General features: G+C 45.2%; 1 protein-coding gene across 1 annotated transcript in view; it reads right to left on the reverse strand.

The window, feature by feature from the left end:
- Window positions 1-1,840: 1,840 nt before the first annotated feature.
- GLA1 (Folylpolyglutamate synthetase family protein) overlaps window positions 1,841-15,289 on the reverse strand; it is a 59,283-nt gene continuing 45,834 nt past the window's right edge. Inside the window, exons 3-10 of the mRNA XM_086816329.1 lie at window positions 4,674-4,824; window positions 4,421-4,483; window positions 4,163-4,324; window positions 3,866-4,069; window positions 3,140-3,239; window positions 2,801-2,932; window positions 2,537-2,668; window positions 1,841-2,390 (exon numbers count right to left, since the gene is read on the reverse strand). Coding sequence (XP_086672455.1) covers window positions 2,014-2,390; window positions 2,537-2,668; window positions 2,801-2,932; window positions 3,140-3,239; window positions 3,866-4,069; window positions 4,163-4,324; window positions 4,421-4,483; window positions 4,674-4,824 — 1,321 coding nt within the window. The 3' untranslated portion in view covers window positions 1,841-2,013. The remainder of the gene's footprint in view (window positions 2,391-2,536; window positions 2,669-2,800; window positions 2,933-3,139; window positions 3,240-3,865; window positions 4,070-4,162; window positions 4,325-4,420; window positions 4,484-4,673; window positions 4,825-15,289) is intronic.

Consider the following 15,289-nt stretch of genomic DNA (forward strand, 5'->3'; position numbering starts at 1 on the left):
GTTCAAGCTTATAGGTGTATCCTAGGATTCCTCGGGCTAAGCCCATGAATCCACCAGGACATGTTGGAGAAGAAGTGTCTTTCTCCCCCGCCAATTCATCATTAAGAGGGTTTTCCATGGTTTCCTCACTACTTGATGATTCAATAGAATTTAGTCTCTACTGCAAATCAAACATACGCCTTTGTGTGATGGTCGAGCGAGCTGACCAAGCTGCTTTGTTAGGAGAATCCGGTTTGATGCACTATCGTCAAGGGAAATGTCATCACCAACAAGCCTTCTCGACCTTAATTGCACGAAAAGGTTTTAACTGGCAAAAATTCAATTTGCATACAGTTGAAATCACTCAAATCTGTAATTACCAGATTCCTACAGAATCACGGACGTGATCATGCTAGGAATCGTGATAAAATTTTCTTACACTTCCAACTATTTGAAGCTGCCCCTAGTATCAAGGTGTCCTTCAGAATACCCCTCAATACTCAATTTGATGAAACTCAAAGTCTCAATTGACGTGATTTTACACGGTCAAGAATCACGATCGTGATCCTCTGCAAAATCACGGTGATGATTTTTACCTTAACAAGTTCAATGGTAGTACATCTAAGTTCCTTGCAATCCCTAGCCACTATTTCAGTTGAAATTCCAATTGAATTGCCAAGTTGGATCACCCTAATTGATGATGCGTCATCAACGATCGATAACATCAACAATCTTACCAATCACGGACATGAATCGTGATCACGATTAGATAAGATAAGAGGAGATCACATCTGATTGGTCTAAATTAATGTACAATTGATGTGCAATCTTGGGATGAATGGTGACAACTGCAATGTCAAATAATCAAGGTCGTGATTTTGTAGTTTGCAGAATCATGTCAATATGATTCTATGGATTTTGATGAAAAATCGATGGTTAGAAGTGTAAATCTTAATTTTTCTAGTCCAATTTGATCCTTTGCAACATAAATGTTAATCTGATAACTAGCAACAGACCAAATAGCTCCTTATTTTTTAAATTTTTCATGATTAAGAAAAATTTAGAAAAAAAAAATGTTTACTACATAATCACGTCATGATTAATGAACTTTCACCATGCAAATGCAAATGACTTGTTTTTTAGCTTTTTCAACTCTTTATTAATGCAAACAATCATTCGAAATGCAAAAACAACCAAAAAAAAAACCATTCCTTTTCTCTTTTCTTCTCATTTCTCACAACCTGATCCACTTGTTTATCACATCTCAACCATCCACATAGCTTCAAGAAGCCATATCTAAGGAAAAGAGACTTGTAAAGAGATGACGAGAGTACAAAGAGTAAAAAGAGGCAGTTGCTTCCTTGGTAACGACGCCAAAAATATTAATGGCTACACTACCCCTCCTCTAGTGCAATGGAAAAACTTAATTGACTCCAAGCTCGTATCTCTTGAAGACTCCTCTAGTGCAATGGAAAACTTATTGACTCCAAGCTCATATCTCTTGAAGACTCGAATCTACACTAGTGGTTGCTATCTCCACTCCTTTTTAACTCCTCCCTCATGCCATCACCAAGAGATTGCCACCCTCCTCAGAAAGACTCACTCCTCTCTCCTCTTATAGTCATAGACACAAAGCACAAGAAGAACATTTCATGGTGTCTTATTATAAAAAAAGTCAACGGAGGGGTTTCATTGTCTTATTGAAAGTTGAGTATGAAGTTCAATCAAACCAATATATTTTCTGATTTTTATGTTGAAATGCTGTGCACTTGGCTTGGAATGACAATATGGTTCACGCTTTTCACAAGGTGGCAACGTTTGACATGGAATTGATCAAAAGACTCCAATGATGCAAAGCAGATGCGATTTGAAAAGGGTTCCATTGCTTGTGACAGTATCACATAATAGTGAATAAAGTACACTTTTGGCAACTTCACAATTTCTCATGAAGTTTCACTTTAAGCAGTACATATCCACGCTCTTTTCTTTCGAACAGTCCAGTGTGTTTGCAGACACCGCAACAATCTGTACAGCTCATGCACCTGTTGTTGCATCTGCTCGTAGCAAAGAGAGGACTTCTGATATTGCATGCAAGGATCCAGTGACACATACAACTCCTTTTCTGTGGGTAACCTGAAGCAACTGACTAGCCTTCTTGACAGCACTCGATATTGACTCTGACTCAGTAATAACCATGGCACGATCTGGCCGTGAGTTCTTTTCGTCCACCAGTTGTGATTCAACAGAATTCTGATGGCCTGCAGGGCCATAGCAATGTGAATTTGCAACCTCTAATTTCTGCTCCTTCGCTGCTTGGTCCCAAATTTGTGCCAGAAAAGAAGCTGAGGTGGACCGAAACCTACCCCCAGCAACTAAAATTTCTGTGGCCACCACCACCTTAGGCGTAGCACCTGCCAGCAGCACCAACATCAACACATGATTGGTAAAGGTTTGGGAACGACGGGGCCTTTCCAAAGAGATCAATAGCACTATTGGGGTCAAACGTGGTTGTTGACTCTCTCCAACATTCTTTAGGCTATAGAAACAGGGCACAAACCTGAAAGTAATTGTGAGCAGAAATCATAGTGATCTTTATCTGAAGCCATTGCAACAACAAATGCCAAAGGATCCGATGGGAACACCATCTTTAGGGTACTTGCCAAGGCTTTAGCAGAGCTTGCAGTATGTGCTGCAAGGTAAAGTAGCCAAAGAATGTTGAACTCTCCACTTTCAAAGACATGCAGGATTCCTTATTGACAATGGATTTTTTTGAATTTTTGGAAAAAAAAAATGCCACAGGGAGGTATTTTGTCACACTCACCTCCATCAAGAACTAAAGTTGTGTGTTCGCCACCCAATCTGACAGCTTCTGCTTTAGAAACAATTTGAAACCTCCCTGTGACAAAAGTTTGTTCCAAACCAGACCATATGGCATTTTCTTGTACTCTCCATCCTTGCAAAATGATCAGACCAAACACATTATAGAAAGGAAAAACTCGGGCTGGATCTTGGCTCTCAAAATAGTATCTGTAGACCGTATTCCATCCTAGGAGTTCACACTACCACCGTTTGTGACTTTAAAAATTGAAATACAGCTCTCTTGCTGCTGAAACTTCAGATATTCGACAAACTATACACAAGTCTGATTCTTTGAGCTTACCTTGATCACGCAAGCACAATATCGTGCAAATGGCTGTGAGAGCATTCTCCAGCTGATGGCAACCCATCATTCGTAGCTGAAGAGACTTCTTCTCTAACTTCTGAAGAAATTACCAATGTAGTATTAATATCACAATGACTTTTGTGATAAATTACCTGATTTTTTTAAAAGAAAAGGTGGTATAATATTTACTTTTAGATAATCTTTAGGATAGGTGGTCAGATAGGGAAAAAATAAGAGGAACCTTTAGAAACATCCTTTTGAGCTTCGAAGCACTGCTAAGAGGAGCTAAGATTCACTCAATCCAAAGAGCCATGACACAAAAACAAATTGCCCCCCTGTAAGTGATATCCAGACCTGAGCCAACCTTACAACCTACTCATCTAGAAAGCCTATAGCGTATGTATCCCACTGACTAATTCAGAGTAATGGAAAACCATGCATCACATGCAAACAAGTACGACAAGCCTATAGCATGCATATGCAAATAGATGACTTATTGACATATGGCATCAAACGACATGACAAAGCCAAATAAAATCAATATCCTAGGGAACAATGATTCGTAAAATGGGATCCAAGGCACTGCTGTAGCATATGCCATATCCATTCCCTAGTGTATGCAAACTTGAAACTTGCTAATAGAATCATTTACTGGAAAATACGGTCACAAAGAGCACCTAGACTTCAAGTAAACAAGAGTTCGACACTTATATAGATACTTGCCCAGCTGGAGGACTGTTCATGTGAAAAAGTCCGGTTGATACTCATGTCACAGCATTGAAAGGCACCACCCTCGTCCAACCTAACATCGCCCACTCCATAATGCATGCCCTCACCAAAAGCAGGAATGATCCTAGCATTTTTGGATGTAGCAACTTCACAAATTATCTCCTTGCTATGTGAATCCAAAGGTCCACCCATTACTACCTAGTAGAATTGAATAGAGAAAAATCAGCAAATGCATAAAACCTCTATACATTTCAAGGTGAATGATACAAGAGGCAAATCAGGCTGACGTACCGGTCGGCCTTGTTTTATAATACCAGACTTAGCCAAGGCAACGCTTTCTAATGATCCACCCAAAGCAGCTAGATGCTCCTTTCCTATATTTGTTATGACAGCAACTGCAAGTCCCGCAGGCGAAATCACATTGGTTGCATCCCGGGCCCCTCCTAAACCTGCCTGCCATGGCAAGTCAACTTTCACAAAGATGTATGCAGTTTATACAACGCCATATCAAGTCCAGACATTTATGCCATAGATCAAATGAAAAATGACCTCAACAATCGCAATGTCCACATTTACTTGGGCAAAGTACTTAAAAGCCAGCACAGTCAAAACCTGTAAAGTAAAAGCCATCAGCCTCCATGGATACAATGTGTTGTTCTTCCTATTATGATAAGCTCAATCACTGAGCTTGATATCTTAGCACAAGTGGAAACATAAATCCATGAAGATCAAGAAATTTATACTCAATAAACAGGCCACCGTTATCTAACAACTTGGGGTTAAAAGAAATATCATCTTTCACCTCAAAGTGAGTAAGAGACCCTTGCTCTGCTAGAATTGCTGCCTCAATATTCTTCCAGTTATCTTGAAACAATCTCTGAAAAGAAATTGGCGAAATGGGCTCCTCAATCTTCCCAGCAACGATTCTTTCATGTATGCTTATAATGTGAGGGCTTCCGAAACACATAGTTGAAACAAAACAACAAATCAAAATGCAAGATTAGACGGTGACCCAAAACAAGTTGAGTCACAATATAAGAACATCTCTAAATCAGATTCAAAGAGAGAGGGTCAAAAATTATGGCATGCTTTTAGTGCTTAATTGCTCACCCAAACAACATTATTACAAAAAAAGATACATCATGATTGCACCAAACTTTTAAAGTATACAAATGGCACATGCTCAACTTGAGTCTCAAATGTTTTCCATTCCCAAGGGGGAGCCAGGAGCTTCCATTCGCATGTCCAAGTGTACATTGTTCTCTAAGGGGTTATGGGACAAGGGTTGAAAACTCCAAATCCAAAGGTCTTGGAAACTGATTAGCATTGGGAACCTTTTATTTTGGATGTTGTTCTTTCTTTTGGGAAGGAGAAGAAGGGGGTGGGGGATAATAGCACGTGGCAAGGAAGAATATTTGGGGCAACAAGGTGGCCCTTGTTCCAACGTTTCATACAAAAATCTGTTTAGTGTAGAGTTACGGTTTACACAGGCTAGGGTGGATGAAAGACAGCCACGGTGCATGTGTGCAGAGCCAGTGAGAGAGAGAGATGACAAAGCTTAGAGTGTTGCACAACTCAATGATGATTAGATTAAGATGATGTTGTGTTGTAATCCTTCACCAAGTACAATGCTTTATAGGCTTAGAGCCTTATCTTATGACTCAATCACACACACTGTAACAGTGACACATGGCACATGTGCTGACATCACTGCTCACCACACACAAAATATCTAGCCCTTAGAGGCTGTTCATAGTCACACTTACACATACTAGGGGTGGTTCACACACTTAAAGCTCCGAATCCCAACAAAACCCCCCCTAGGAGAAAATATGGAGAAATGCTCGAGACATCGATGATGGCCTCTGGACTGCACACTATTGGTGCCAACACCTGGACCTCAAGTCAACAAGGCATGATAAAGGAGCCCCACCACAGCTGCAAAACCAGGACCCCTCCATAACAATAATCCCCCCTATGATCCATCCTCGTAACTTGCTAGGTGCAATAGCTTGCACTCATGCAAGAGGTGAGAGTATGGTATGGGAATGGACCTTTTATATGATCAAGGCCCTTTTACACACACACACACACACACATAGAGAGAGAGGGAGAGAGAGAGAGAGAGAGAGAGAGAGAGAGAACACAGAAATCTAACACATTGGATTATTACATCTCATTTTGGGGGACAACCTGGGTAGAGAACCCTTGGCCCACACACAAACTCATTAGAAAGACCACGTACTGCTACAGTGATTGCCATTTCTTGTTCAAGCTCTTCTTGTTCTTTTGTTGGGTTATCTTCTGCTACAAGATGGGCATGATACTTTTCTTGTTCCTATTCCATCTTCTTGAAGCATTGAGCTTCTTTATGCCCAAGTCTCTACCAGTAGTGACACTGGATCTTTCTTCCCTTTTTGTCCTTGAATTAACTAATTATTGAGCTTCTTTATACCCAAGTCTCTCGCAGTACTGACACCGGATCTTTCTTCCCTTTTTGTCCTTGCATTAACTAATTAGAGATTTGTCAAGGTCAAGGCTGATACCACTGTTGTTATCTTATTCCTTCAGTCTTCAGTCTTCTTCGATAAGTATATCTTCATAAGATGTATCACGGGCTAGTCGAAGAACATATAAAATCTGAAAAAAACATGATACCTTTTGTAATGCTTTTAAGAAGCACAGCTATCTTGTGATCGTCATCAACAACTCCTAAGCTGGAGGGTTGTTGTCTGACTGATCCAATATTGCCCAGGTGTTCACTGAGTTCATCACTTTCATGCATCTTTAGATCAAAGAATTTTCGCTTCAAAAATACTTTTGAACTAACAATCTTATTCCCAAATAGATTTTCCGTTTTTACCCATACCTCATTGGCTGATTTCGTGAGATCAAGGTGCTGTATCAAACTCTCAACAAGACTGAGGCCAGTAAGAGCAATCGCACGATCATTACGATCTTCCCAGAGACGAACTTTTTCTAGACCCTTCTCAACTTCAGGCTTCTTGTCAACTCCTTTGACAATTCCAAATCCCATCCTTCATAAGCATCAGCTGCATCTTTTTATCTACCATGTTGGGAAGCTGGTGCTATTGAAAGTACATACTCGATGAGGTGGCCCGATCCATGTTGAAAAATTGTGCAATAGAGGTTCTGTAGATCAGTTGGGCAGCCCGTAGGTGGCGAGCTGATGTGGTTGTTGGAGCTTGAGCAAGCAAGCTAACTAGTGGCACAGGGCAAAGGACGGCCAGTTGGCGGTGACGACAGCAAGAGGCCGTGCAAGGCGCAGCGTGGGCAACTGGGCGAAGAGCAGGCATAATAGGAGCAATGGGTGGCAAGTGTAGGCATCCGACGGTGGTGACTGGAGCAGAGAAGAGGAGGCAGCAGGCAAGGAAACAGCCAACATCAATCAGGATACGCAGGGCCTCCAATGGGCGCGAGAGGCTTCAGAGTGGTCGTCATAACAGTGCCCGCTCGGGAAGCCCAGCACGGGCATTTGCACCACCCTAGAACAACCCCCCCCCCCCCCCCCCCCCCCCCCCCCCCCGCGCAGTGAAGCAGCCAGCTCAGCCCAACCCGGCTTGTGGGGCCATCACCCGCCACTCCTGGCAGAGTGAGATGGTGGCTCTGCCGCAATAGAGCTCAGGGCACCGCAGATGTACCAGGCAGCAGAGTGGTGGAGCACCAGCTCAGGTGGTGAGCTGCGCACTAGGGCCACCAAAGGAGAGAGACAATGACTGTGATGGCAATGGTAGAAGCGGCTTGAGGTTAACGATGAGGAGCTGGCTGTAATATGCGGAAGCTTCGGAGAAGGATCGGTACTTCAAAACTCAGAAATCAGCACTCTTCTCGCGACGGAATTAAATGACAAACTGAAAGACGATGTGCAGAAAATAGAGAGAGAAGGGGGAGATGGAGAGGACACAGTATTGGGTCCCAATTACCCTCTGTAGGGCCCCCACCACGGATGGTGTATTTGCTTTATTAGAATGATGTAAATCTGAAAACAAATACAAAGTACTTGACCTTTTCTTGGCTGGAAAACCTGCCCTTGACCTTCAGTCCTTCACCCCTTTGCTTTAGCAATGTTCTTGGCTGTCCTGGCCCTTGGTTGCTTGGAGCACTTGGTGAATTATGAGATGAGTGAAATGATTTATGTCTTGGGTATTTATACCCTCTACTATATGCAGTCGGCTGGCTTCAGGGAGCTCCACGACTGTGTCTTGTTAATAAAGTGCTTGCACACTTATAATTAATGCTTTCACACTATGCCTACCTTCTGTCCAGCCTGCGCATGTGTTCACACTGCTGTCCAGCCTGCGCAGCCTTCTGGGGCAGCATCCTGGCTGCTGGGCACCATGCACATGAACCAAGAAGAGTCCCCTGACTGCTGGACAGCCCTGCGCAAGGGTACTGTACTGCTGGGCAGTCTGTGTGGGCTGTCCCACACTTGGCTGACAACCATTCTAGACCTTGTTGCCCAGCCAGCTGGCTGTCCCAAGGTCCTAAGGCTGGCCGACAACCCTTCCAACCCAAGCCATGGCTGGTGGGCACAATGTGGGCCCTCCTGGCCCCTTGGGGATGGTTCTATACCTCCCCCATGCCCATTCTACAAGTGCAAATACAAATCCTCACACTGGGGTAGCCCTATGGGCTGGCCCCATCTCTACATGCAAACCTACATGCCTACAGAGGCCTGGCATCCAGTTGCAAACCAGATACACAGAACATCTGACATCATTCGAGAGGGAGACTCACAGCGCGGACTGGCACTGCTTCATGTGCAAGACAATGCACACCTGACGTTGGACTCATGTGCAGGACGATGCACACCTGACCTCGGACGACTGAGATGGATCCCTGGCTGACTCGTCCCGGACTGGACTCACATGGGACCAGTTCACCATCCCAGGTCCTGCACCTTCTGTACAGAAATGTCTACGTGGCATCCAAGTGCGGGATGCACGTGACATCCCCTTCTGCTTAACTTGACGGAAGCTGCATAGCCTCCAAATAATCCGTCAATAATGCCGGATAGTCTTCGAAAAATTCCTTGTCGAGCCATACCGCTTCATGAGTTCCTCGGTCCTGAAACTTCGTGAGGAACTGTCGTAATCTTCGGCCTGAGCCATGCTTGAAACGGTGCAGAAGGATCTGTTCTGGAACCATTACTTCTGCTTCATCAATGATGTCTGGTTCCGCTTCGTCTTTGACCTCTGAAGGGGGTGGACCTGCATATGGCTTTAACCAACTGACATGAAATACATCGTGCATAGTCCAACTCGGAGGTAGCTTTAACTGCATAGACACCTCATTAATCTTTTTCCGGATGGGAAATGGTCCGAAGCTCCTGAAAGACAACTTTGGGCATCGCTTGCCCACCTGATTCAATCTTTGCTTCATAATCCGAAGATACACCCAATCTCCTTCCGAAAACTTCATGTCCCTTCGGTCTTTATTGGCCTGTCGAGTGTAGGCCTCTTGCGCTTTAGCCAATCTGTCTTTAACGGACTCTAGGATCTCCTGGTAAGACTCCGTCACTCTGTTCGCCTCCGGTACTGAAGACGAAGTCCTGGTTAACAACGACTGGAAAGGCCTTCCAAACGCTGCCTCATAGGGAGTCCTGCCAATAGCTGAAGAAAAAGAGTCATTCAAAACAGCTTGAACTAAAGGCAAAAACGATTCCCACTTACCTTGCTGATCGTGGACATAACACTTCAGCACATCAAAGACCAACTGGTTGTATATCTCTGTCTGGCCATCTGTCTGTGGGTGGAATGCACTGGAAAAATTCAACTTAGTACCAAAATTATCAAACAATGCCCTCCAAAAATGACTGGTAAACTTGGCATCTCGGTCTGACACTATGGTCCTAGGAATCCCACCAATCGGGTACCAATGCCGAATGAATAGCTGGGCAACATCCTCGGCGGTCACATTGGCCCTGCAAGGAATAAGCATAACAAATTTGCTGAACCTGTCAACAATAGTTAAACACTGTGTATTACGCTTACTCGGACTGGGAGGCAGATTTGTGACAAAGTCCATCGAAATGTCTTGGAAAGGACCCTCAGGAATTGGCAAAGGCTGTAACAACCCTATCTTCTTTCCAAGAGGAGCTTTCACCTTTTGACAAATGTCACAGTGTTGTACATATGTAAACACATCACGCCTCATCTTTGGCCAATAGTATTGCCGTTCTAATTTCTCCAGAGTCGAATTCATGCCCCTATGACCACCTGTAATGGCGTCATGGGCATCATGGAGAAGGGCTGCCCGGAATGATTTCATGACACACAGTCGGCCTTTGTAGTAAAGCCAACCATCGCGTATCAGAAAATGGCATGGTCCTATGGCATCCAATGCCTGTTCCCACTGTGTACCGAATTCCTCGGAATCCGCGTACGTGTGCTTCATGTTTTCTAGTCCAGTACCAACAAGGTCAAGTCTAGTGGTCTGAATCGCAGATACTTGTCCCTTCCTGCTCAAAGCATCGGCCACTGGATTGGCCTTTCCTGGAAGGTACTCAATCATGCCACCAAACTGCTGGAATATCTGACTCCAGCGGTGTTGTCGATCACTCCACTGTGCACTTGGCATCGTCTGAATCCAGCGCAATGCATGATGGTCAGTGCGAACTTCGAAGTCACGGCCATACAAGAAATGTTTCCAATGTTTCAAGGCCTGTATAACTGCTAGGAGTTCACGATCATAGACTGAGTAGTTCTTTTCGGCGGGCAGTAACTTACGAGACATGTAAGCTACCGGATGACCATTCTGTTGCAATACACCTCCAATTGCGATGTTACTCGCATCGGTGATCACCTGAAATGGTTCGTCCCACGAGGCAAGGGCTAAACAAGGCGCTTCTGACAAAGCCACCTTGAGGTTCTGGAATGCCTCCAACGCTCGTGGAGTCATTCGAATCTTTTGCCTCCTTGTTTTCACTCCCTTTAGCAGATCGGTGAGGTCTGTCGAGAGATCAGAAAACTTGTCAATGTGGGTGGAATATGCCTGGCATATACCCACAAATGATCTAATGTCATAAGCAGTCTGAGGTACTTCCCAATTAACAATCTCGGCCACTTTAGCCGGATCAAGTCGAATGCCTTCGGCACTGATTATATATCCCAAGTAATGTACCTGGAACAGATAAAATTTTGACTTCTTTTCATTGACATAGAGCTCGTTGCTTTCCAGCAACTTAAGGACTTTCTCCACATCAATGTCATGCTGCTCAACTGTAGCTGAAAATATGAGTATGTCGTCCAGAAATATGAACACACACTCTCCAATCAACTCCCGGAAAATACGCATCATCATGCGGTTAAATGTAGCTGGGACGTTCGTCAAACCAAATGGCATGACCACAAATTCATAGTGGGCCCGTTCTGTACGGAAGGCAGTCTTGGGGATGTCCCCCTCTACAATCCGTACCCGGTGGTACCCACTCTTTAAATCCAATTTAGAGAACACCTTAGCTCCATTCAGCCTCTCGAGAATATAGTCAATTCGAGGCATCGGGAATCTGCTCTTGATAGTCAGCTTGTTGAGTGCATGATAATCGACACACAACCGAGAAGACCCATCTTTCTTCTTGACGAATAAGATCGGTGCTGCAAATGGCGACACGCTGGGGCGGATGAAGCCCGCTTGCAACAATTCTTGGAGTTGGCGGTCCAACTCCGATTCCATTGCCTTAGAAAGGCGATACGGAAACTTGCTCGGGGGTTCCGAGCCTGGGAGGAGGTCAATCTTGTGATCCTCCGGTCTGGACGGGGGAAGCTGGGGAGGGAGACTGTCCCGAAGAAAAATATTCTGGAACTTTTCATGGAGAACCGAGTACTTCTCGGAAGCACTGTAAATCATCGCACACTGTGCGCCTTTCCTGACTGCTCGCTTAGCCTGCAAGTGGCTTTTGAGCGGAAAGTTTGGAATACCTGGCTCACACTTAATGGTCACAGGGGTGTTTGACACATTCCGATCAATCTGGCACGTGTGCTTGTCCCACTTGACATCTGGGAGAAACTTGTGAAACCACTGGATACCCAAAATTATGTCTGCTCCTACAAGAGGGGCAACCATAAAGTCACGCACAAACTCTATGCCCTGAATGACTAACTTAGCACCTAGAGCTTCATACTTGACGCTCGTTGTCATACCTGTGCTAAAACCCTCAACTTGTTTGTCCACCGGAGTTAGCTCGAAACGGGCACGCCTAGCGGCCTCTTCCGTAATCACATCCTCCGTGCTGCCGCTGTCAAACAAGACAACGACTCTCTGGCCACCTATGTAGCCAAAGGACTTGAGCAATTCGTTGCGCTCATACTCCTGGTCATGGGCGCCCTTCTGCTTATCTTCGAGCTCCCGGCTAATAATTGCTCCAACTGAAGCACCGGGGGTTGAAGAACTAGGGGTAGCCACTGGGGTCTGTGTGGGAGCTGTGCTCACCACGGAAGCTGTGGAGGCGGCGGCGGCCTTTGGAGGCTTCTTCGGACAATCCCGAGAAGTATGTCCTTGTGTGTGACAAAAGTAACATTGAAACCGATCCCGTCAAGTGGGAAAGACTCCGTTGGACACCCACACGCTTAATAGCACAACTTTAAAACCACAAATATGAAATGGACAACTTGAAACAACTTGAAATTTAATTGAACAGAAATGGAAAGATGGACACCAGCACTGGGGCCGGAACGGGCCGACCCCCCCCTCAATATATGATATATTTATTGGGAGTATTTAAAGAATACAATGCTCCATGGGTTCTGAGAACCAGATAATGTCCATGTACATATGAAAACAGTACCAAACAAATAGGCTCGGATTTCGATGAAGAAAACTCGAAGCAGCACGACCACTAGTGTGGTCCAATCTCTGCGGTCCTGTGCTTTCACTGGACTCCGCGGAGAGCGCCTCACTGGTGTTCCGAGACCACGCACAAACAGGCGCTCTCGTACTAACGCCTGGCTCTCCCGATCTCAGCACCTTTGGACCGAGGTTCGCCAATACAGCTTGGACAACCCGGCACCGAACGGGTGTGGCCGTAGAGGGATGAATCCCTTATCAGATTTAAACATATAATACTTTACTCAAATCTGAAAATCACTTACTTGTAGATGGTTGATAGAAAACCAATACTTGTGGTTTGCTGAGGATGAAACCTCCCTTGTTGAAGAAAGAGTTGCCTCGTGTAGAATTATCAAGACAAGCACCACCACGAAAGGCCACAGCCGCCTGCTGTGAGAGAATGAGCACAACTTACTGGTGGTGGACAATGTCCTGAGGGTAGAGAAAATGGCAGCCTGTCAGTAGCCGCCTGTGAGAGCAGCCACAACAGTCCTTGTGGAGGTGGAACCCACGTCTGAGTGCAGAGGAGAAAAGCAGCGCCAGCCTTCAAGTATGCTGCCGCCTGTGGGGGGTAGTTGCAGCCAGCCTGTAGAGGGGCAAGCGCAGCCGGCAGCAGAGGGTACAGCCCGTTGGAGGAGTCGCCTGTAGAGGTGGAAAGAGAAGGCAGCCGCCTGCAGGGGTGGTTGCAGCCAGCCTGTAGAGAGTCAGGCGCAGCCAGCAGAGATGGAGAAAAGCATGCGCCTGGTTGCTGTAGGAGCAGAAGCGTAGGTGACGCTTTCTTGGTCTTCACGTGGAAGGAGAATCGGGTGATGAACAAAATCGCCAGATAGAAGCGATTCATTCTACGCTTGAAGGGAGAGATTTCTTTTAATAAAATTAAGGTGGAGTTGCAACTAGAGATCTCCACGTTTGCATGAAGGGGGACTAGTGGGGGTTGGTGACCATGCCCACCCCCACACTCACTTAAAAGTGAGGCTCCCCACCTTGGCCCCTAAGTGGGTGCCCAAAGGGGGTGCCCACTTTTAAATAAGTGTGAACCCCTAACCTTATAAAACAAAGGGGTTAGAATATAAGACATTAAAACAACATGTACCATATACTTACCACCTGTTCACATGCACTGAAACTTGTCAGAAAACAGGGCAGACTTCACGACTCACTGGCAGGCGTCCCCGCTCAGTAAGTAACACGTCAAGCAGGCAAACACACAAATACATGTCATGCGAAAATAGTTTCAAACATGCAAAATATGTGTGCATGTGCAAATAGTAACATGGACATATCTCCCGTTCATGGAACATGTACAAAATATCTGTCGGCACAAAACTGGCACGACATAAAAACATAAAAACCTGGTCTTCCTATGGAGTGACAATCCCATAGGTAAGACATAGTTCCAGGCACGAATTTCCCTATGGTGTGACAGTCCCATAGGTAAAACACGGCACGAATACTGGCTCTTCCATGGCGTGACAGTCCCATGGATCGAACACAGTCCAGGTCATACACGGGTGGCACTGGTCTGGCTCCCGTCCATACGACACCATCCTGCTAACACACGGGTGGCACCAGTCTGGCTCCCGTCCATGTCAGCAAAATACTGGCCTCTTCGCATGAGACACCGGCCTGGCCTCAAGTGAACGAGACGCAAAAACTAGGAATGGACCAAATGGTCGGCCAATTGGTGACATCCCCCCGGGCTTCTAAAGAGTTGACCTCAACTTAAAAGCCTCAAGATATGCCTGCAACAATTGCGGATAATCTGCAAAATAATCCTCATTTACCCATTTGGCATCAATAGGCAAATAATTCTTAAACTTCACAAGGTATCTCCTGGAAAGCTTTCCGGTAGGTAGCTTTCTCTCCTTGTGAAAAACAATCTGTTCTGGCTGGAGGATCTCCTCAAGCTCTTCAATTTCTGGCGGATCTTCTGTGACAGGCTCATCAGGATCTGGCCCCACATATTTCCGAAATAGACTCACATGAAAAGCATTGTGAATCTTCCAATGACTAGGTAAAGCAAGCCTGTAGGACACTTCATTGATCTTCTGAATCACCTTGAAGGGTCCATAATAGCGAGGAGAAAGCTTAGGATATGATCCTTCTCGTCCTGGCCTCTTCCGAAGCCTAGCCTTCTGAAATTTCAGCAATACCCAATCACCTTCTTTGACTTCCATGTCCCTTCTATGCTTGTCAGCAGCCATTTTATGCTTATCCTGAGATCTTGCAATGGCTGTCCGCACCTGACCAAAGGCAACATCCAAGTCACGAACATATTCATCAGCTGCAAAAATCTCATCCTTGGTACGAAGGATGGGTGGCAAGACCACTCTGCCATAAATAATCTCAAACGGAGCCTTTCCTGTGGAAGCATGGATCGTATTGTTGTAGGCAAACTCAACAAGTGGAAGATACTTCTCCCATGCACTCTTTTGATCTGCCACATAACATTTCAACAAATCCAACACTGCTGAATTTGCAGCTTCACTTTGGCCATCCGTTTGGGGATGATAAGCTGATGAAAACTCAAGCTTAGTACCCATATTATCAAACAAAGCCCTCCAAAATAGG

The sequence above is a fragment of the Cibotium barometz genome, chromosome 22, assembly GCF_041138505.1.
Source record: "Cibotium barometz isolate CiBa-2024 chromosome 22, ASM4113850v1, whole genome shotgun sequence".
In the NCBI taxonomy this organism is placed as follows: Eukaryota; Viridiplantae; Streptophyta; class Polypodiopsida; order Cyatheales; family Cibotiaceae; genus Cibotium; species Cibotium barometz.